At 35.2% G+C, this 24,134-nt stretch overlaps 1 protein-coding gene across 4 annotated transcripts; it reads right to left on the bottom strand.

Moving 5' to 3' along the window:
* Window positions 1-671: 671 nt before the first annotated feature.
* Window positions 672-22,981, bottom strand: LOC121730720. 4 transcript variants are annotated; one of them, XM_042119863.1, is made up of 5 exons: window positions 22,866-22,981; window positions 5,120-5,192; window positions 3,869-3,889; window positions 2,736-2,825; window positions 672-2,402 (listed from the first exon to the last, which is right to left on the bottom strand). In XM_042119863.1, the coding sequence occupies exons 2-5, from the start codon at window positions 5,190-5,192 to the stop codon at window positions 904-906; spliced, it is 1,683 nt and encodes a 560-aa protein (XP_041975797.1). In that variant the 5' UTR covers window positions 22,866-22,981; the 3' UTR covers window positions 672-903. The 4 variants fall into 4 exon arrangements, with proteins under 4 accessions (XP_041975797.1, XP_041975809.1, XP_041975804.1 ...); XM_042119875.1 differs by lacking the exon at window positions 2,736-2,825; XM_042119870.1 differs by lacking the exon at window positions 3,869-3,889.
* Window positions 22,982-24,134: the final 1,153 nt, after the last annotated feature.

Here is a 24,134-nt window from a genome sequence, read left to right as displayed (position 1 = left end):
ACACTTTGGCGTGCCGCGGCGACACCAGACGAAGGCTTAAGATTTTACTTGCCGCAATGAAGGCGCTAAATAAATGATCTTGTATCTATTTTGTTTTAGTAAATCATCTCCGAAAAAAATTAAACAAAAATTTTGAAAAAAGTATTTTATTTTCAAACATAGATGCACTATATGTACAGGGACTAATAATAACATTAATTAACTTAATCGGAAAAAGTAAAATGCAGCTTACTAAAACTTAACCTTCTAAAACTCAGGGCAATTAAATTTTAAAACAACAAAAGAATCCCATGTTAATTCTAGGTTAACAACTATATAATATCCATTGATTTAATGTTAAATACACTATAAACCGCAATTGCCGACAAAGCTAGGTAGTTACTGGTAATTTCCTACTTAAGGATGTAAATTTTCATTAGAATAAATTAGAATGGTAGTAATTTGGTAATTAGTAATTACCTACATCTCTTAAATATTCAGAATACAAAGATGAATACTATTATGTAAATGAAGTAGAACATTTTCCTCGTACTTCATAAATAAATATAGTTGCACTGTGCACTGTTATGAGTCGAATTGACAAAGTTTCATAAAAATAATTAATATTATGCTAATAAATAATAATTAATTGTTGTTTCATAATTTTTTCACCAAACATTAATTTCGTTATTGCTTGTTCTCATCTCATGTTATTTGATTTTAATTACGATTACATACTAAAACTATTATAATTGAGTATGTTAGATTATGTAGTTGTACATTAACAAGAGTATTTCAATAATTTCTGTAACAATAACCGATGTAATACTGACTGACCTATTTGGTTATGTGTGTTACAAATTCGTATTACGAGTATATTTTTAACAACTTTAAAGCAATCATTATTTATAGTTGTTCTTATAATTACGTTAGTTTGACGGATGCTCGTGACGTGTGCCAGCAGAAAGTGACTAAGAAGCTACTAGCAATGGATCCAACAAGGACTAGAAGGCTGCCCCAGAGTGCTGCATTAGATGAGATGCAGTTGGTCGCTTCGACTGGTAAATCTTCGGCAAACACCACGCGCATGCCCTTACCGATAGTGGTAGCCGGCTCGATTGTTCGATTGCCGTAGTGTATAAGGTCTCGCCGTTTCCTCTTTGGATCTATGCTTCCTGGGTTTGGGCATACATCACAATCCGTCTTGCAAAGTTCAACGTCGCATTGGATTATCAAGTCCATTTCGTCGGGGAATTTGAAAGCATTAAAGAACGCATAAGCGATTATTGATGCGCCCGTGTTACCCGTTTCTCTCGTCTTTTGGAACGCTCCAAACAATTTAGGCTTCAGCACGCAACCGTTGTTGTCCGTCAACGGCACGACATTGTTGTTGCTCGAGTCTCGCGCTATACATTCTCTCACCAATATGTCGAATCCTGGGTCACCAGTTACACTCACTACTAATGTCATCGTTTCTCCAATCTTTATCAGCCCGTTCGCTTCGGGAGCGAACGGTCCACGGCCAGATTGGATGTCCAAACGAGCCATAGCAGTATCACCGCTGAAGTTGCTCGTAATCTGGTTGAGCATACCGACGCTTAGAGAAGACACCAACTGTTTTGTGAGGTTTCCTTCCCAAAGACATCTCACACGTCGAATGTGATCCCACACCTCCTGAATTCCTGGCTCGTTTTGCAGGACCAATACGTTTTCTAAGTACGCTTGACCCTCGTTTTCGAAATCACTGAAGAATCTGGTGCCGCACTTATCGAGACTTACGGTGAACGAGAATTTGATTTGGTTGGAGTTCTCTCTGACGTACACACATTCGGGTTCCTTGTAATGGTCTTGAGAATAAATTATGCCGTTGTAGGGCTTGTTGAACTCAATGTTGATTGTCATCTTATCTTTGCCGCAGTCAACGGTAATTTCGTGAATATGAGGGGGATGGCGATCGTCGTCGTCATCAGTTCCTCCAGATGGCTGATTATCTGGCGAGGGGAGATAAGTTGGAGAAGGACTCGGTCTGTTGTAATCTGGCTGAGATGGTCTGTAAGCTGGTTGGGTCGACTGGTCTGGCTCGTATGAAGTTGGCTCGACGGAAGGCTGATAAGTCGGCTGGTTTGGTTGATATGTAGGTTGACTAGGTTGGTACGTTGGTTGATTAGGTGTGTAGGTATTTTGGGGAACGTATGTCGTGGTACTAGGATTACTTGGCTCGTAGCTAGGTCTAGAGGGTCTGTATGGTGGTTCGCTTGGCTGGAAGGTTGGTTCATCTGGGAAGGGTGGGTTCGTTTCAACATCGGGACCCTCGCTGTATGTAGGAGTCGGTCGGGCGCCGGCAGGGGGATACCCGGTAGGTGGAAGATAAGATCGCTCGAAAGGCCTCGGTCTGTCAGGTTTTGCTCCTTGGTACTGGCGAGCTGAAAAATATTAAAAAGTAACTTCATATTATGTTTCATTTAAATAAGATGAATTTTGCTCAGGCGTGAGTAAAACTACAAATTATATTATTAAAGACATCATAATATATTTTTTGTGGTGTGCAATTTGCTAAGCAAAAGCTAACACTCTGTAAAGCTGTACAGTGCTTGCAACTTATAAACATAAAATTAAACCATTAAAAGTATGTTACTTGTTTCTGAAAAAATATCTATTTATTCAAATTCATTTTTGTTTTTGTTATTTTTACTAATTTTAATAAAGGGACAGTCACAGGTACTCTATATGTAGTCAGGTTGGTAGAAACAACAGACCTTTCCTATTCTTTTGTTGATAGAATCCTTGAATCCATTGCAATAGGTTACTGACCATCTCGTCCGAAGTGTTCTGATCATCGGTTTCGGCTGGAATTGGTTTTGGAACATTTAGGTCTCTATGCAACCAATAACCATCACCTACATCTTTTTAAACAGTCAGTTATTAGTTTTGATCCTCGCCTGATCTGACTGTTGTTATGACATGACTGTATCATATAACATGCTATGGATATGGATTATCTATCGAATGGATTATGTGAATGATTAACCTAATGTACAGCTGTTAATGTTATAACGATGAGTACCGTATTAACGTTTCCATGCAAATGTTACATTAATCTAAGTTTTAGTTTTAATAGTATATATTTTAGTCAAATTTATATTTTTGTCCAAAAAGTCAGAATTTTTTAGTTTGAGTAATATATGAATTAGGTTTAAAATAATAGTTATGATTTTCAAAAATCCACCACGCATGCAATAGAAGCTTTTTACTATTAATGCAGTTAATATAGTTACAATGCTTAAATTATTGTTTATAAACCTGTAGGCGACAAAAAGTTAAGGCCATTTTTTAGTTCTAAGTTTCTCCCTCGTGATTCAGTTTGTTATAATTTATTTTTCTTTAATCATCAGTGAAACTTGGGCGTTAAACAGAATTAATAACTAAATATTTTTTGAATAATAACTAACTGAACCTGTCATAATATAAAATATATGGTATAAACGTGACGAAAAGGTTTTATTATTAAGGGTTTTTTGACACCGAAACGATTTTAAATAGCAACACATGGACTGTTTCAATTTTGTATCGCTGTTATGCGTCCAGCGTCGTCATGTCTGTATCGTTTTTGAGTGAATCTAAGATACGCGTGAACAAGAAGAATGCGTTTTAAAAACAATTACTAAATTGACACCTTGTACCATAATTATATTTTCATCAAATTTATACCAGTGAGACCCACTTGTGCCAATCTAGGTTAAAGCTAATCCCAGTTTAAGTATCTTGTTAAGTTGCTTTTTTTCATATATATGAAAGGTAGGACATAATACAGGATTAACAAAAAACCCAGATTGATACAAGTGGCCTTAAATTATTATCTAATTATATTCTTATGTTCACGAATACATACCCCGCCTAGGGCGTTTTGGCTCTGTAAAAATGTGTATGATAAGTTAATTAAGTATTCAAGAAGTTTTTAATGACAATAAATTTTAAAGGACCAACGGCTGTTCTCAAAACATTTAATGATTAAGTACCTAAGTAGTTACTTAATTTATTCACATTGACAGAAAATCAACAGACTCTACCTCAAAACATTCTTAATAAAATAAATAAAAATAAAATATCCTTTTATTCAAAATGGGTATCATGATTCATGATACACTTTTTGAAAGCCGAACGAAGAAACTACGTTGCCTACCACCGGTTCAGGAACTACCCCGCCGAGAAGAACCGGCGTAAGAAACTCGCACGGGGCCATCTTTTACTAAAAAAACTTCTCGAACTAACTCGAATTATATGAAGTAACCCTAATAGTGTTTAATATTTATTTATTGTCATTTAAAATAGCACATAATACACACATCGTTTATTATTGACAAAACACAAAATAAGTTAGTCACATAGTGCAATTATCACAAGAACATTAAATGTGCATTTTACAAGTCAGAATCTTCCTAAGATCTTTCTTAATGGCCGGTTGACATCATTCCAATCCAGTGAACCAATCCAGCACGGAATTTTACTATTAGAATAATGTAATGGTGATTTGGACAGAAAAAAATCCAAAATTCATTTATTGAAAGAAAGGACAAACTGAATGTAATTCAACAATGATAAATAGCTATGTCCACACTGTGCCTTTTTTTGTTCATCAAGGCCAAGTTATAGCGCAGTCAACAGCGCACGTGAGACATGCCAGCGACGCATGCGCTCTGACCGTATCCAAAACTTTGGCTTGGTTCTTTTTTTTTCTAAAATTTCTTATGACCAAATAAGTCGCACATATTCCACCCAGTAAAATGTTCTCGTAGCACATGTTACAATAATCTGACAGATACTGCAACTCTATCTTGCAACTGAACAAAAATGACAATGTTAGCATTTGTTCGTTGACGCATACAATAATTGAATGCGCCAAAACGAAAGTTGAATGAAAGAAGATGACGAAAATTTAAGATGAAAGCGCATAGTGTGGACATAGCTATAATTCCTCGTAAATACAGCTACGACCACTTATTGATGCTCGTATATTTAAAGCTTAAAATCATTTTTCTCGTCACTTCTGTCAGGGTCAACATTGTGCAATGGTCATTACTGAATAACGAGTATATTAAGTCTAAAAAGTATGTCAATTTCATGGGAAATGTTGGAGACTTACGGAATCGTGATGGTGTTTCTATGGCGAGAGCACACGCAACCACGACGCACAGGACTACAAGCCACCGCGCCATCTGTAAAAAAGAAAAAAGTATGAATTTTACACGATCATAGTTATAAAAATTTACTACCTAATGTGGCCAGCACCCAGACTTTTGAGTTTAGATGTCTTATCAGCACATTTTGGGAAATTACGTGATCTCAAGTAACATCATAATCTCCAATCCAGCGGTGGATCGCTCTATAATGCAATTCAGAGCATTCCAGAGGAATCCAGTATCCAGCGCTGGATTGGATTACTGAATTCGAATATTTATTGGAATTTTTGAGAAATAGCTGTTTCCACACCTCCCTTTTCCCTCCCTCTTGATCAGACGATGTCATCTAGACAAAACATATTGTAGCTCAAAACTCTACACGATGACTTCTACTACTAAGTGTCTAAACACACTATGTAATGCCGAATTTCCGCAGCGGAAATTCGGCATGATTACGTCAGCAATGTCAAAAGCATACAATATAACGCGAAGGAATTTCGGCATGGTGTGTCATCGGTAATTTAAAATACATTGCAGGCGGAATCAAGCCGAACTTCCGCCGCGGAAATTCGGCATATGTAGACACTTATCTGTATAGCCACTGAATACTGCAGACTCTTCTTTTGTATTTTTTCATAAAAATCTGTTTTTTTTTTTGTGGTCATTGACAGTTATTCAATCAAAACTTAAAGATCCGCCCTAAAGAATGATGAAAAAACAACACCTTGTTAACCCTCTGTACCCATCGTTTGTTGACCATTGTTCCTCGAGCGGTCACTTTGCTACACGTCGGACTACTCTGCTCGGACCGATTACTAACACCGGAAAACAATTACTATGTCAAGGTTTAATTAACATATTGCCTGTGAAGATATACTATTGTTTAATAGCGATAAATCAACCTCTGGGAGTCGAATCCGCGTCCACAATGCACAATCGCCTACTGGGTGTGATTTACGCAATTTTCTCGTTGGGAGGTTTCGTTTTATAGGTCTATTGACGGACGGTTAAGTAATTGACTCTGCTCAACTCACGTCAGTCAGTTGCAAATGTTTCATTGTTTTTAATGGAATATGTCTAAGAGTCAATTCTGGGGCCGTGCCACGAAACCGTTGTGAGACTCAAATAATCGTACGAGAATACCGAGTCCTACTCTTACAAACGTGAAATGACGTTGTTAGAGCAGGATGCGGCATTCTCATTCAGTTTTTTGAGTCTCAAAACGGTTTCGTAGTAGGCCTACTGACCGCAGGGCGACGCGTAGATCATGCATTTCCAAATTTGTATTGACCCGTTTAAGTTTGTAGGTTTTATACGCGATGTAATGTGAGTAATATTAATTAAAGAACTTACTACTTACTATCAAAACTTGCTGAGTCTTTACTGTTCATACCTTACCAATGACTATAGCATCTTACACATTTGAGTACATGGACATTAAACATACTAACACCTGAATGAGGTTTCTTTTCGCCAATGTTATGAGTCATGATATTATGTTCATAATAAAGAGTTTCTGCTAACCTTTGACAAATGAATAAGCTATATTACATTGAAGGCTGTATTGTAACATTTTCTCATCAAATTAATGATTGAGAAATCTTTTATTTAACTATTACCTATCTAACTAATTTCTCAATTGACAAGTGGTTAATATTAATCTTTTCGTGGGAAATCGTAAATCAATGTGATGAATAGTATGTGTTATAGTATTTATGCAATAAAGTAGCTGATGCATGTTAAAAATAAGCTGCCGTGAAAAATCATTTTCACTAATACTATTATGTAACAGTATTGGCGAAAATGGTTTGGTGGAAGATTAATATTACAATTTAAGTAACTTAGTAATATATTTTACTGTTCGAGAACGCGAAATATTGATTATCTACCTAATTATCGTAATTCACCAAAAATGCTCAATCTCTTTAGAGTTTAGATGACCTTCCTTGCCTAGGTTCTTCGAAGGAAAAACTACTATTTCTGGGATGTACAGGTGTATTAGAAAAAGTGTTTGTAAACGAACTCGCAGTAATTGCCACACGCGCCACAAGAACGATGCTCCGAATTCACACGATTTATATAATAATTATTATGATTTATGTCTGCACTATTGTCTTCTTGTTTGCTTCTTATGTATGGAAACTAGACCAATTATATTGCAATAAATTACATATCTTGACCACGTTTCATTTGTAACTAGATGACGCCCGGGACTCGCAGTATCTTCATTCCGAATTTCAGCAAAATTGGTTCATCGGTTTGGGCGTAGAGGTAAGTGGACAGACAAATAGACAGACAGACAGACACACTTTTATAATATTGGTTTGGAATTGTAATAAAAAGTTATCTCATTTGAACATAAAGTAGCGTTTACCAAAAATAAAATCACATTTTTTACCGTCATTAATTGTAATGGTTTTGGCAGAAACGCTAATATTGTTGGAATTTTGTGAACATCATTGACAATTTTTTTCCATCATAGCCCAACGTAAAGACCTTTATACCTGTTATCACTTATAATTTATTGTGTTTGTAAATTTTGAATTTGGTCGTTTTGTATATGTTGTATAATGTTTCCAATATTGCTGACAATATACATTTTGTCCGACCACACGTTTCCTGCATAGCGTACACACTACACATTGTAACGCGACCTTAAGCACTAGCTGGGAACAGAGTTATGTAACGAGAATCTGTGTCATACTGGCAACATTTATGCAATGAGTACATCTTCATAGGAGTTATTTTTATTCGGTGAAAGGGCAGGTCAAGATGGACGGAAGGTAACGTTTCCGCGAACACTTTTACTTTTATTACTTCAATTACTTAGCCATTAGAGTCATCCAGATGGTATACACCTGATAAAATGATACGAGCAGTTTTTACAGAAGTTTATATGTTCAATAGCGCTCTTGATTGGCTAATGTTAAATACGTTTAAGTCAAAGCTACTCATTAAATAAACTTTTACAGAATATGGACATCATTGTTCAGTTATAAAGGTTCAATTATTTATAGTTAAACAAAATAGGTTCTTTGAAAAATAAACTTGACATTCTACGCTACATAGATACATACATACAAGTTTATGTGTAGACGTAGAGCACCAATCCTACTAATATTATAAAGGCGAAAGTTTGTTTGGATGTATGGATGTGTGGATGTATGGATGTTTGTTACTCTTTCACGTAAAAACTACTGAACGGATTTTAATGAAACTTTACAATTATATAGCTTATACATCAGAATAACACATATGCTACAATTTTAACCGACTTTCAAAATGGGGGAGGTGTTATGTTCGTTTTCTTATATTCAACGATTACCACGCCGTTTGTATACCGTGGTATACCGTGGTTCGGAAGGTGCTGAGAGAACTCCTGATTCTTTATAGATACAAGTTTGGGAGTTTCGGCGTTGTTTTAAGAACAGAAAGCATATGCTACTATGCAAATTACATTCATCATCATTATCATCATCATCATCATCACTACCATATTATATCATTTCATAGTCTTTTAGATCGAGACTCGAGTTTGTCAAGCGATAATTTAAAAAAATCTATACCTCCCTAATATTATAAACCTGAAGAGTATGTTTGCTTGAACGCGTCAATCTCAGGAACTACAGGTCCGATTTAAAAACTTATCTCAGTGTTAGATAGATCATTTATCGAGTAAGACTATAGGCTATATTATATTATCACGCTAAGACTAATACGACCGAAGAAACTCAGGAAAATGTGGGAAAAACGGGGGAAATATTTTTTATGGGAAAATGTACGGTTTCTGTAAAATTCCTAATTTTCGCGGGCGAAGCCGCGCGGGACATCTAGTATACCAATATTTTTGACCTACTTGGGGTAAAACTATTTAATAAGTATACCTTAGTGTTAAAAAAATGATATTTTTCGATATTCCAATTCGGAAATATCTTTTAACATTGTGATATCAGAGAAGAAAGTGTTGAGAATTGAAGCTTAATGTAAAATTCAAGAGTAAATTTCGTTTCTCACGGTGCTGTATGTAAATGGAAGCCTCCGATAAAACGCATCGGAGAAAGGATTCGAAAGGACGTCCAAAATGTACATTGTACACTATTGTATTACGCATATCCCATACACCACTTTTCATTCTTATTGTTATAGCAATAAGATTCAATATTGATACACCGGTAATATCCGTGCATGTGCGGAAGTTCGGACGCATAAGACAAACGCCGCTTTCCCTCGCACGTTAACGAGCTGAAACAACCTAACTTGGCGGTTTCGCTTTTCAATTACATGGGGAATGTCGATTAATATGCAAAAGGCCATGTTGTCTAGGCCTTTTAGGCTTTATAGCGTATGTTTACCATAATATTAGGACTATAGATAGTCCTACCAACTTCCAGAGTGCTTTTTCGATACTGATAAGGAACTAATACAACACGGAATCGTCGTACATGATGATCTATTACTTAGTTAGAAAATTCAAGCCGAGCGATACGATCCCGCGTAAGAAGCTTTTAAAATATGTGAAAATATTTTTCAGAAAAAAAGTTTTATGTTCTCCTATTTCATGTCCTAATAAAAACAATCATTAAAATTAATTCATTTACTGGAACTTTTCACTTCTTATTAATTTAAATACTTTTTTTATGAAAAAAACAAAGTATTGGCAGGTATTGGCAGAAAATTGGTATGCAGCAACTTAAATTTTTGACATCTACTTTTCAAAACTGCACTTATCAGACAGACAGTCACGTTAGATAAAATATTTATTGCAATACATTCTTATCAGATGTATCTAGAGCTGTAACAGTACAAAGGACTTTTAATAGCCATTACAAAACTAGTGATGTGCCTGCAAAAAGTCATTACATCAGTATCGCCTGTCACGATGTGCGCTTGCGCAATCGTGTCGATACAATCGATCATCAAAACAGACAATATTGGATGCGGTTATGCGCCTTTACACGCATAAACAGATTTAGGTCATCTAAGTCGTATATCACAGATGGTCTATATTTTCTTAAGACTTAAGGCGCCCCCTACGAAGATGCCGTAATTTACCGCTTTTTAGAGCTTTATAACTCATAATTTGAAAGCTACAAAATTATAATAAAAGTTCACCAATAATCTTTAGTATACGTAATACAAAAATTCCTTTCCACCTTATTAATTTTCTATTTTTGTTTATTATACTCATGATATCAGCTTCCAAAGTAAAACCAATTCAAGCATACATTCAGCATCTTCCTAGTATTTACATGAAATTACTTTTATTTGAAAAACACGCCAATAGATCGACATTATCAAAACTACATAATATTCCACGTTTTAATTTTTTTATGTCAATTTTGAACTAAGATAAGTAAAAATAGGGTTTTGGTGCGATCTCGGCAACGCGGCAAATGTATGGTCAAGGTCGTTAGCTCGGGGGACGGCCTTAATTTAGTTAAGTGTTATAATATGCTAATAATAATAAAGTGTTACATTATAGCTGTTATTATAACGACTGTGGTCCAAACTACTTGTAAATAAAGTAAACATCACGCATCTTTTTAGTATTCATTATTCCTAGTTTGAAGTACATAAAATTTTCTATAAGTACGATCACATGTAGTTTTTGACCTTTACCTTTCAGCAATAATATCGAAGATTAGTCAACATCTGGCTTTGACCACTGTTATTACTGTGCCACAGATCATTAAAGCAGCTTCCACCATCTGTCAGATCTACTGCGTGGGCGTTTTCGAGAAAATCAATGCAATAATTACTATTATTGTAAGTGTAGATATACATCGCTTCGGGCATTTTATTTTACAAAATTAACTCCGTTAGCCCTTTATGTCACTGAATTAATGTAATCATCATACTAATTTGTGTTTTATTTCCCCTGATATAATATTAAGTTTTCTGTCTATCAGTGATTAATTATGTCTTGTCTTTGGCATCATCATTCGATTTTCATTGAGATAATGACATTGAGAGTATTTTAAGATTAAATCATTTGCTTACTTGCCTACTTGAATTTTTTATTTATTTAGGCAGTTAAGGCGACGCCTTGATAATTTGGCTGTAGCGATATCGAGTTTTCTCAGCAATGACTAAAGCTAAGAAATTAAAGTTCATTGTCAGTATTCATCATGTCTTAATCTTTGAATTACCCATAGCATAATATGATTGGTCAACTTTTATAACACAGAATAATCAATCAAAATGACCCCTGTAAAAAAAGGGATTCCTATTTTGCCAACAGAGGAGAGTGATTAAAGCTTCCAAAATTTGTACATAAATTGGTTCAAGCATACACTTTATTTTGTCCATAGCTTATATGAAATGTATTGATGGTTTTAAATTACGCGACAAAAACCATTTTATTGCTTACGCGGTACGCCCTTTCCAATTTTTGCTGTTCCATTGCTTGTTATAATCTAAAACATATCCAACACTTTTTTTTTTACTTTAACGCGGCGTCACCTTAAATAACTAATGTACATCTTACACTTGACACAAGGTATTATAAACACTTCATCAATTGCTACTTAAGTTACGACGTTAAGGTCTAACTCAAGAAAAAATATATTATAAGAATATTAGGAAACATGTCTTTGAAAGTGTCATCCACAAAAGATTGCAATGCCGCTTCGAGGTTAATAAGACAGATAAATAGCGATCTGACTGCGCACAATTCTCGGCTCGGTAAATATTACGATTTTGGTTTGGTAATATAGAAATCTAGACGTGTTAGCACAGCTAAGTAGGAGAGTAAGTGGACTGCGTAATGTGCAAAAATAGGTCAACAATCAATTTACAAACAAATGTCTGTTATACATCGGCAAACCACCTGCAGCTCTTCTGATGTTGGGAGTCTCCATGGGCGACGGTAGTTGCTTTCCATCAGATAACCCGTTTGCTCGTTTGCCCCCTTATTTCATAAAAAAATGTTCATGTATGATCAGCACATATGGCAACCATAAAATTATTTTTCTAAGGTAATAATAGATAGATGAACATATTAACAAGGAAAAGACCCTGAAATCTGTTATTATATCTTTCACCATAACTCTTCCATGGCCAAGCGCCTGCTATCTAAGATTAATATGTCATGAAATGCAAGATATTTCAAGGACTTTTCATTACAAGTAAGATACCATTTACAGAGCAATAAAATAATCGGCTAAGTGCGAGTCGGACTCGCGCACGAAGGGTTCTGTACTGTTATAGAGCAAAATTAAGCCAAAAATTGTTTTTGGTAAGTTTGTGAAAATATTTATTTAAATTTTTATTTTATTTTAATATTATTATTAATTATTAAAGTACATAATATAGTATTTTGTTTTTAGTATTTATTGTTATAGCGGCAACAGAAATACAAGATGTGTGAAAATTTCAGAAATCTAGCTATAGCGGTTCTTGAGATACAGCCTGGAGACAGACAGAGAGACAGACGGACAGACATCGAAGTCTCAGTAATAAGGTCCCGTTTTTACCCTTTGGGTACGGAATCTTAAAAATGGTGTCTGTTACTCAGTAAACAGCGTCACATAATAGGCGAATAATTGTGAAAACTGAAACGGCAGATAGTAAAAACTGTGACATACTAGTATCATATTAATTGGCAGTTTTTAGTATCTAACGAGCATAAAGGTAATAAAATACTGTAATTTTTAGCTTCAAGCTTGAATAGATCATTAAGGGTATTGCCCTGGTTGTTTCACCTACATTCTGAACATTGTGCGACGAGATGCTATCCGAGTCATAACCAGTCTCACGGTTTTTCTCAAACACGCTCGTTAAACGATTCTCAACTCTATATTTAATGACATTTGGTGCAAAATAGTTAATTACATAGTGATATATTATTGTACTTAGTTGGAAACGAAAATTGATTAGCAATTAAAGCAAAAAAATTACAAAAATTAGGGAAAATTAATACATATACCGAAATATTAATACAAAAGGAAAAAATTATAACATAAATGAAACAACTTCAATGTCTTGCCTGAGGTTCTTAATTTAGGTCTTAGGGTATTTGACACATTTACCTATTCTATTGGCTTTTACCACTTTACTAACAAAAAAATCTCTTACGATCAACTGCACTGAATTAATAAATAACATACCTAAATGCCTACACGAAAACATAGTCAACACATAAGCATAACATAAGCATTTTGCAAGAACAATATCACGCTAGTAAAAACGCTCCAGAGTGTAATGATTCGTGTCTGCAAACGAGATCAACGCCGATTTTCATGAAAAACAAAAATTAATGGCCCCACGTCAGCTCCCACGCACTGTTATGCAAATCCATTGTTTCTGCTTTTGTGAACTACTCGATGCAACGAAAATTGGAAATTTTATTCACGAAAAACTGTTTTATCTTTTACGATATACAAAATATGGATTGAAATGCACTTTTTGGAGATTGTGCGGTTAGTAATTATTGGTCTTATCATATTTCGATTCAAAAAGGGAAGGAGGATATTAGCATCAGCCATAAATCAAAACATGACCAGACTATAGATAATTCGTTAACACTAAAATCTAGATAAGCAAAAGCAATGGCGAATAACCTTCCGGTTATCCGCATACATCTATTCCCTGTCCGGAGACTATACAGTGAGACAATAAGCAGTTGCACCTTAGAATGCATAACATATTTCGAGAAAGGTCTCGTATATTTACAATAAAATACTTATCGTAAGTAATAACAAGTATCGTATTGGGACATACTGAAAAAAAGTTATATAAATTTACAAATAGGCCGTATAAAAGTATCTGAAGGTACTTATCTAGTATAGGCCGCGACCTAGGGGCGGTAGCGTTTATAGGGGGCTGGCAGATTTGGTACATGGGGAAAATAAAGTGGCCTACAGGGCCCCCGCTACCATATGTGCAATGTGAGCAATGCACACGGGCACCACCCTCTAGGGGCGCCAAATCGCCATCTTTAGGGGCGCCAAAACCAAGGACCCAAAAAGTTGCCTAAAGGGGCGCCAAAATCCTTTTTTTGCACACAGGCGCCAGTAGCCTTTACGGGGGCCCTGGTGGCCTATACTCATAAAAAATATAAATTCGGTACTGATTTGCAGCCTGATTATTAGCCTGCTTTGTCCATTTTTTAATGTTAGAAATAATATAGTAATCGAAACCTCGATTCCGATTACTCTACGCTCTAACTTCGTAGTACAATACTACGAAGGCGTAAAATAGTAGAGTTGTACAAGTGATCACACAATAAACAATCTATAGGATACTCTAGGGCTTGTACTTTGTAGTACTCGTAGAGACTACAAGCCCTAGAGAACTCTGCTCGGTGTATGAAAGTTTGTCGTTATGTAAAACATTCGTGACTTATGACAGTTAATTTGGGCGTCATTACCCTCCCGTGCATTATTATTATGATTATGACAGATTGCTGCCATCCTAACTACGTGCATTATTATTGGTATTATTGGTAGTGAAAGGAAATACTCGCTCAAAACTACCTGATTTATTTTCACTGAACAACATTCAAATTCATAAAAATGAATGTCGATGTTGTTACTCTCGCTTTAACTCGAGACCGGCTGTCCTGAATTGCCATTAATTTTGAAAAAGCCGTGGGAGTCCAGGGAAGGTTTATTAGGATGAAAGTGATACGAAATTCACTAGTTTATGTTAAATATAAAATCAAAACTCTACTAAATTAAGTTCCCATTGCATGATTTCGTTAGGCAATTGCGTGGAATTTAAATAAGAAGCATGCATGAAACCATACATGAAAATAAATTAAATTGGAATAGGTATAGGAGGCCTTCAATATAAATTATTTTGCACACTTTCTTTTTCTAAGTAAAGCTTGAACGTCATTTGTGGAGCTTCTGAAAGTCTCATACAAACTTACTGACATAATATTTAACAGAATCTGGATTTAATTTTATACATTTTAACAAAACTTTCACAGAATGTTCTTGCATACTATCAAAATATCAAAATATAACACTCAACATAATAAATTGTCTTTTTAGCGCTACAGATTTGCTTTCTTTATTATAGCGGGTATACATTTTTCCAATCTAGCGATGCATTGCTACTGGAATGAACTAAAATGTATTTCATTAATTTCAGTGTGCGTTTACAATGTTAATCCAGTAGCAATCCAACGCAGGATTGGGTCAATGCATTGGAATTATGTAAACTGACCAATATTGGCTCTACTTTAATGGACACTCCGATAAAGAAAAGAATATTCAAAATCTACTACGATAATTCACTTTCGTTGCTAGTAGCTACGTAGCTACTAACAACTACTAGCAACGAAAGTGAAAACTATAACAGATGATGCATATTGCATAGGTTCTTACGGAAAGATTAAACTGGTAGGGAAATTAAACTGGTAGGGAATACCTCATTACCGAGGGCTTCTTCCTATAAATCGTGACATTGCCGACGCGAGCCATGGTCGGAGCAAAGGTGAGCATCAACCAGTTATCGGTCTAGACCTAGACTTTCTCTGTGACCTGTGGGGAATACCTCATTACCGAGGGCTTCTTCCTATAAATCGTGACATTGCCGACGCGAGCCATGGTCGGAGCAAAGGTGAGCATCAACCAGTTATCGGTCTAGACCTAGACTTTCTCTGTGACCTGTGAGCTATGAAGTTTCTCTGTGATTTATACGAGGAAGCCAAGGACTTAACGATTAGAAAATCATTTGCGATACATCAAATGACATTACGGAGACGTCATAGAACACGCGATCAAACGTGTCTGATACTTATGATCTCCTGGTACCATCGAGGAAATTGATTCATAGACCCTCGTCATTTGGTCAGATCATGTCAATTCAATGTTAATTATTATTGTGATCTGATTGGCTGGGTTTGACACAATGCGACCAAATTACGTAGGTTTGTCTATGAATCAACTAATCTGATAGTACATTAGTATATTGGTGATAACATGAAGTAGAACATTAGGAGTACTTGGAGTCTGATTCAATACGATACATTGCCACCATCAGGATTATAGAGGCGACGAGTTTTTTTATTGTAATATTATGACTCATAGAACTTTAAATTTTAAGAATTTCAAATTTCAGTTAAATAAGTAGGATCTTAAAAAATTCAGAACAAAACAATACTATGGACCCAAGTTTTGCAATTTTCGACTCTACCATAACCCATCTATTATTACATTATACATTGATTAAGAAACAAACTTTTTCCATTGATTCGTTTAAACGACACAACAATAAAACTGCAATTAAGTAAATTATTCAATCAATATTGTGCAATGATTATGCTGTCAACAATCTCAGGTGTAGCGCAGTTCAATGACATATTTCATATTATTATGAACCTAACAACCAAATGTTAAAGGTCATTTTTGCGCACATACGCTAATACGGCCTATGACCTACTTGCTGGACCGTTGCAATATAAATCTTAATTTTCCAGCGAGAAGGTCTAAAATACATAGATTTTTTGTGAAGATGACACAAATTACTGAAAATAATTGACGTGAGTCGACAGTATTTCGGGGCTAATGGTTTGTTGTTATTCTATGTTTAATAATGCTCACATTTAAAGTTATAAAAATAAACTTTTTTTAAATAATATACTATATCTCAGAAAAAGACACGACCTAAATCTTCATAAGTAAATCTTTCCCTAACATTACAATATTTCATCCCTGATTCACAATCATAGAAAGTTAAAATAATTATAGTGATAATCATAACGTTTATCACTATAATTATTTATACGTGGGAGAGCTATGCTTCGGCACGAATGGGCCTGCTCGACCGGAGAAATACCACGTTCTCACAGAAAACCGGCGTGAAACAGCGCTTGCGCTGTGTTTCGCCGAGTGAGTTAGTTTACCGGAGACCCAATCCCCTACCATATTCCCTTCCCTACCCTCCCCTATTCCCTTCCTTTCCCATCCCTACCCTCCCCTATTATCCTATTCCCTCTTAAAAGGCCGGCAACGCACCTGCAGCTCTTCTGATGCTGCGAGTGTCCATGGGCAACGGAAGTTGCTTTCCATCAGGTGACCCGTTTGCTCGTTTGCCCCCTTATTTCATTAAAAAAAAACTTTGTACTCAGGCCGACACATGGTGGTCAGCCAATAAGCGATCAGAATGCAGTACTTTAACCAGGAAACAGGGCCCCCGCTACCATATGTGCAATGTGTGCAATGCACACGGGCGCCATCCTCTAGGGGCGCCAAAACAAAAGGTCCCAAAAAATTTGCTTATAGGGGCGCCAAAATCCATTTTTTTGCACACATGCGCCAGTAGCCCTTACGGGGGCCCTACCAGGAAACCACACTTTGACTATGAGTCAAAACTGCTCTTGTCTCTTATACTAACTCTACTAAAGATATAGGACATAGTTCGGCTTTTTAATAAAGGGATATAATATTTATTGTTATAAATCATACATCCCTATAAAAACATTTTAAGATTTTAATAGTTATTCAGTACTTGTATTGTTTTTGTATCGTTATGAATTTTCATTCTCTTTCTGATTTTATGAAAAAGGGAAATTTAAAAACACATAACTTAAAATCCCCGTAAATAAAAGTAAACAAGTTCCTATCAATTACTTAACATTAACTGACAATTTAAACTACACGTTAATAGCCGTTTAAAAATATGAATTGCACGGCTTATCCAAAACCTGCGTATCGACTTTCGCTTTCTTTCGAGTAATTGAAAGTTTACAAAAATACATTTAAATAAGTTATATTCGATATAAGTCAAGTTTTAAGTATTTTTATTTAAAAGAATGTAAATTTTGCTTGACGAAAATATTTCACTTACGTTTGAATTTAAGTACTTATATATTAAACGTCTTTTTTTTTAAGTATTTATTCCATTATTTTACAACATTATGTCCTTATCCTAAAAACCGCCAAACTGCATTTCAGTTTGTTGGCGATATGTATGTATTAATATGTACTATGTTATTATAGTTCCTTTAAAATGTGCTACAAATTCCTAGAATAACATACCTTAGCTTTTAAGGGCTTAGTGAAGTACATGCCTTTGTAATAAAGCTTATCCGAATGTGGATAAGGTAAAATATGTACAAAAGAAAAAAGACTTAGGTCCTGTTTCACCACTTTCTGATAAAGTGCCTAATAGGCTATTCACAACTTTTTTGACAGATTCTCCATACTTGATCTGTCAAGTTAATTGGTGGATAGCCTTATCAGGAAGTAGTGAAACAGGCCCTTAAAATTAAAAAAAAATATGACGATATTTTTTCATGATCTCGTTGAAGTCTTTTATATGGAGCTTGTGAAAATGTCTCAAATTTTGATGAAAATAATAAAAACCATGTAATATTTTTAATAATGCCTAATTTTTAAATTATTAATTTAAAGTTCAATCTGAGAATATAATATTGTAATTATTATCATTATAAGAAAAAAATTGCGCGGCCGACGCTGCCTTATGCTATGCTTGCCGTATACATTTGAAAGAGGTAAGGATTATTTATGTCATCAATAATACATCATCTAGGTATGCAAATATCTTCTATACAATGTGTCCCGACACCGGTGTCCGATCCTTTTATGTCATGATCTATGGCATATTTTATCGACAAATTGGCCCTCAAATTTTTTCTCTCTCTCACGGTTTTAAAATGGCGGCCATTTCAGTTTTTCTCGGGCTTTCACGCTAATCTGACCAATACTTCTCATGTAAATATCCTATGAAGATAAAAAAGGTCTTATTTGATAGCAAAACTTGTGGACTACGCTTACACAGGCAATTTGTTATAAATTTCGTGGAATTAAACATAGAAAAACCAAAGTTTAAGAAAAAATATTGTGTATTTTTTAATTAATGGCTTTTTGTGAAAAATCTAGCACATTAAACTGGTTCTTTTTTGTTTTAAAAAGATAGAGGAGGTTTTTATCTTACACAAATTCTTTACATCAATGCTCTAAGTCAGATAGTTTAGAAGTTATAACGATTTTCCTATGAAGTATAGGTCAGATTAGTATGAAGCCAGAGAAAAAGTTTTTTTTTTTCAAAAGTTGGAGAAAAAAATCAAGCTCATGATTTATGGCATATTTCAGTGACAAATTGACTTTCAAATATTTTTTTCTCTAACTTTTGAAAAAAAAAAATTCTCTGGCTTCATACTAATCTGACCTATACTTCATAGGAAAATCGTTATAACTTCTAAACTATCTGACTTATAGCATTGAAGTAAAGAATTTATTTAAGATAAAAACCTCTTCTATCTTTTTAAAATATAAAACTCAAAGGTGACTGACTGATTGACATAGTGATCTATCAACGCACAGCCCAAACCACTGGACGGATCGGGCTGAAATTTGGCATGCAGGTAGATGTTATGACGTAATCATCCGCTAAGAAAGGATTTTGATAAATTCCAACCCCAAGGGGTTCAAAAAGGGGGTGAAAGTATGTATATAATAATACTTCTTAACGCGAGCGAAGCCGCGAGCAAAAGCTCGTTAGTTATAAAATATGCATCATCAATCTGTCACCTCTTTGCGCTTAAAACGACTTTGGTCAAATTGCAGTTAACGGGCAAAAAAAATTAAGTTGCTGGCAACAACTAGTTATAATAATTTTATACTATAAAAGTATTTATTATAAATAAATTACAAGTTTAAGTTTTTGATAATTTAAAAACATTTTAATGTCGCGACGGTCGGTGTGTTTTACGACAAAGGCCTCCTCCAGATCCTTCCTCTGCTTTCTATCGGATGCAATTCTTAGCCAAAGCGGCCCAAGATTAGCTTTAAGTCATCCTCCCATACTTTGCGGCCTGAGCTCCAGAAACCGTCTCTCGGGATCCAGGTTGTTACCTGCTTAGTGCTTACTCCATTTTTCGTTTTTACACCGAAGCATATTATGCCCGGTCCATTTCCATTTGAGTTGATCAACACGCCGTAATATTATGTTAGTTTTGTTTTGTTCCTAATGTTACTGTTACTAATTTTATCTTTTAATTTGACCCCTAGCATGCTCTTCTCCATGGTTTTCTGACATTTTGCTAGTTTATCTCTGCGTTTTTAGTGAGCGCCCAGGTTTTGTATCCATATGTAATGCAAGGGAGAATGCAAGTATCAAAAGTTTTTTCTTTATTTGCATACCCAGTTCTTTACTCTTCATTATTTCTTTTAGAGCTCAATTTTTTTCCACCGGTGGTAATTCTTTTGTTAATTGTTCTTTAGACATCTAGTCTGTAGATTAGATGTCTAAATACATCATATTATATGTATGTAATAAAATCTGGTTTAAAATAGTTTGTAGTATAGATTTGTACTTGTAGTATAGATTTAAGAAAGTTGGCTCTAATTTATTTTTAATTAAAAAGTTCAAGTCATACGTTGACTTAGGATTAAAATTAGGGACTGTAATCTCTAATTTTAATTGTTTCAATTTATTCAATTTTATAACATAAATTCAAACATGCGGGATCCCACGGGATCCAGCGGGATTGGCCAATCCTGTAAATCAATCCCGTGGGATTGAATAAGGCGCGGGATTGCAATCCATAAACGTAGTATTGGCCGGAATATATTACCGAAATGATTTAACGTGTACCACCATGAACTATTCGGCGAAAGTGCCTTAATGATCGTTATCTTTGTTAATGGCGTTAGTGTAAGCTTAATAATTAAATTAAACGATGCGACGACGATATAATATTGCTAAAAGACTAGGGGTCGCAATTTCTTTTTATCGCCATAATAAGTGTTGGATTAAACCACTAAACCGATTTTGATCAAGTTTTTATGATACTTTGAGAATGCTTAAAAAGGATTTAACGTTGTTCGTGGCGGCCGAAAAGAAAGATCTTCCGACCGAGCGAGATAGCATGCTCGGTCAGGCCGAAGCCCACTGACGTCATTTCAGACGTTGTATATATCTTGCCGTTCTCCGAAACTTCGATAGCGCGATGCAGGAATGTTAGGCGAATTGTGGGTACCGCCACAAGGACATAGGTTTATAGCAGGGTTCCCTAGAATATTTTTTAATACTTTCAAACTCGTTTTTTGTGAGTAGCTTCATTTTGCTTCAATGAAGCTACTCACAATAAATTAGCTTGATAGTAATAAAAAAAATTGTTCCAGGGAACCCGGACTATTAGTTTTTTTCACGCAAAAAAACTATTTTCGACAACGGAATTGCGGGCAACATATTATAGTAAACTATAAAGTTATAACGATTGATGTATTTATAATAAGGACTTTTATTTATACTATGGGCTTTACGGCTGAAAAAAGTCAATGAAAATTACGTAATCATACAAATTGTTTCACAGACGGGCCTATGTTATTTGGTCGGGCCATGTCAAGCCAAGCCACATCACAGCTGCTGACATTGACTTGACATAATACGACTATTTAGTTAGCATATAATATATCGTAGGCCGAGTGCGGACCTACGTTATTTAACGTAGGTCAGCCCTCTGCCTATCCAGAGCATAGGCTCTGGATAGGCAAAGGGCCCAGACAGAGAAGTCTCAGTAATATTGTCCCAAGTTTAACTTTTGTATACAAAACGTGGGAGAGCCATGCCTCGGCACGAATGGGCCGGCTCGACCGGAGAAATACCACGTTCTCAGAGAAAACCGGCGTGAAACAGCGCTTGCGCTGTGTTTCGCCGAGTGAGTGAGTTTACCGGAGGCCCAATCCCCTACCCTATTCCCTTCCCTTCCCATCCCTACCCTCCCCTCCCTATTCCTTCTTAAAAGGCCGGCAACGCACCTGCAGCAGCTCTTCGGATGCTGCGAGTGTCCATGGGCGACGGAAGTTGCTTTCCATCACGTGACCCGTTTGCTCGTTTGCCCCCTTATTTAAAAAAAAAATATCCTAAAAATCTACAATACTGTTTTTCTGTCTCTACATTCTACTAGTCTGCAGTAACAACGAGTTCTCATGAACTGTTTTAGATCGACATACGATTGTTATGCCAGTATAGATATTACCTACTTTTATTGTCACTCGCATAGTTTTTGCTACAACATTACATTTTGTTTATTACTTTACGTATAATTGTACAAGTTACTTTTTAACAAGTTGCCTAATTTATTGTATTTGACTCTAAGTTAAACAAAAGAGGTTTAGGAAAAAACTTTGCCTTCCAACAGGTCTTTATAACAGATCTCCTGGTTTTTTATTGAGCTTAAGTATGATGGTTTACTTAAGTTATTTTGTCTAATAAATGATTTATTTTCATTTTTAATTTACCTATTTGGCACTAACATTCAATTAGGGGTGAAAAAAGAGGTAAAAGAATCGTGTACCTTATTATTATTATTATGATCGTAGAGGATCTACGATTTATGACTTACAATCAGATTTCTATTATTTTTTGCAATGTATGTAAGTCTTAATAATTAAGCACCAGCAGTGTAGCTTTGAATTCAAAAAAAATAAAAGTGTAACATCTTTACACTCTTTTTTTAAATTAAAATTGTTGAATTAAAATTAATTAGTCAAACTCGTAAAAACGTATTCAATGTTTTATCTTCAAAAAAACTAGCTTTTAACTGGAAAGTAAATTCAGCAAGGAACATAAAAACTTAACAACTCCATAACTTCTAAAAATAATAATACAATTTTTTTTATTATTATCTCATTTTAATATAATAGATTTTTTTTTTCGCTACGCTAGTAAATCCAAAAACTGTGTTCAAAAACTACCCCATTTCCCCCATTTCCACGATCACAGACTTACCTTAATCAAATTCCACACAATAAAACAACCAACTACTCCTTCGTCTTAACTCTTAACACATCACTGTACAGTCGCGGGTTCGAATCTGAAACTGAGAGGCGAGTTGTCACCTCCGAGTCTTGCGTGAATGTTCGCGGGCGTTTCATAGATCACGCTTTTAACCTCCTCCGAGCTCCTCCACTCTAATGTGACCCCCATGTCGAAACATTTTGTTCCATACGCGAGATTATTGAATGACGGTATTATTCACAATTTGGGGGGTTACCTGACATAAATTAATGACATAATAAATTTGCAATGTAATCGCGTCTTGAAATTAAACGTTCGATTGACTTTTGTGTCTAGCGAATTTTTGCAACGTAGGTAATTTATAAAAGTAAATACTTATATTTTTACATACTTTTACAAATTATCTACATTGCAAATACTATTTTTTCTTAAATCTTCTTTTCGTGTTGGTCAAGGTACTATATATATCGAATTAAACTATTCAAGTATTAGCCCAAACAATGAAAAAGTCAGGAAAATTATGGTAAAAACTCAAAAAATTAAAGCTGATTTTCATTTTTCATTTATTCTGGTCTCCAAACAGTCTTACATTAAAAGTTATTATAATATTATATAAAAAGTAAAGTATACATTAAATATAAAATCAACGGCGGTGACCACCAAGACCAAGAGACTCTCTTCGAAGTTTTTTTAACACTCAAATTTGTATATCTGGGGGCACCGTAGTGCCCCCGCTAAGACGAGCCAAGCGATGCGCAACGGCACTGCCTACCTATTCTCAAAGTGTTTCGTCGTTTTTTGAACCCTCATAAACTTTATGACATAAAGTTGGTTTCCGTGTACCAGATAGTTCATTTTGTCAGGATATGATATCAATAATAGACTAATTAAGAAGTGCTAGTAAGCCGGGTAATGGGTATGTAATCTAAGTTTAGTATACAACTAATAAAAAAAAATCATAAACTTTCGCTCCCCATCCCCTAAAATGGAAGTTTATCAGTAACTAAAAAACCTAAATTAATAAGTACTTACAAAAAGAACTGAAATCGCCCCAAAAACATTTCATGTAATATGTTGTCAAAACAAACGCATAAGGTTTGCCCTATGAAGAAGATATCAGATATCATGTAGAGCCAATCTTCTGAATCTACATGGCTTAACTCTACCGACCCTAACTCCAACAAATTCTACATATCAGTAAATATGTATGGCTTGGCTGTTTCGTTACTTACTTCAGATCAGAAACTAAATATTTGCATC

The sequence above is a fragment of the Aricia agestis genome, chromosome 1 (assembly GCF_905147365.1).
Source record: "Aricia agestis chromosome 1, ilAriAges1.1, whole genome shotgun sequence".
NCBI lineage: Eukaryota > Metazoa > Arthropoda > Insecta > Lepidoptera > Lycaenidae > Aricia > Aricia agestis.
Note: the sequence above shows the minus strand (reverse complement) of the source record. Positions and strands in the feature narration are given on the sequence as shown.

Bases quoted from the DNA above. Each gene is read 5' to 3' on its own strand.
- LOC121730720 (XM_042119863.1), bottom strand. From the start codon at position 5,192: ATGGCGCGGTGGCTTGTAGTCCTGTGCGTCGTGGTTGCGTGTGCTCTC. The intron at 3,890-5,119 runs GTAAGTCTCCAA...ACATTTTTACAG, and splicing joins AGAAACACCATCACGATTCC to AGCCAAAACGCCCTAGGCGG. The intron at 2,826-3,868 runs GTATGTATTCGT...AACCAATTCCAG, and splicing joins GCCAAAACGCCCTAGGCGGG to CCGAAACCGATGATCAGAAC.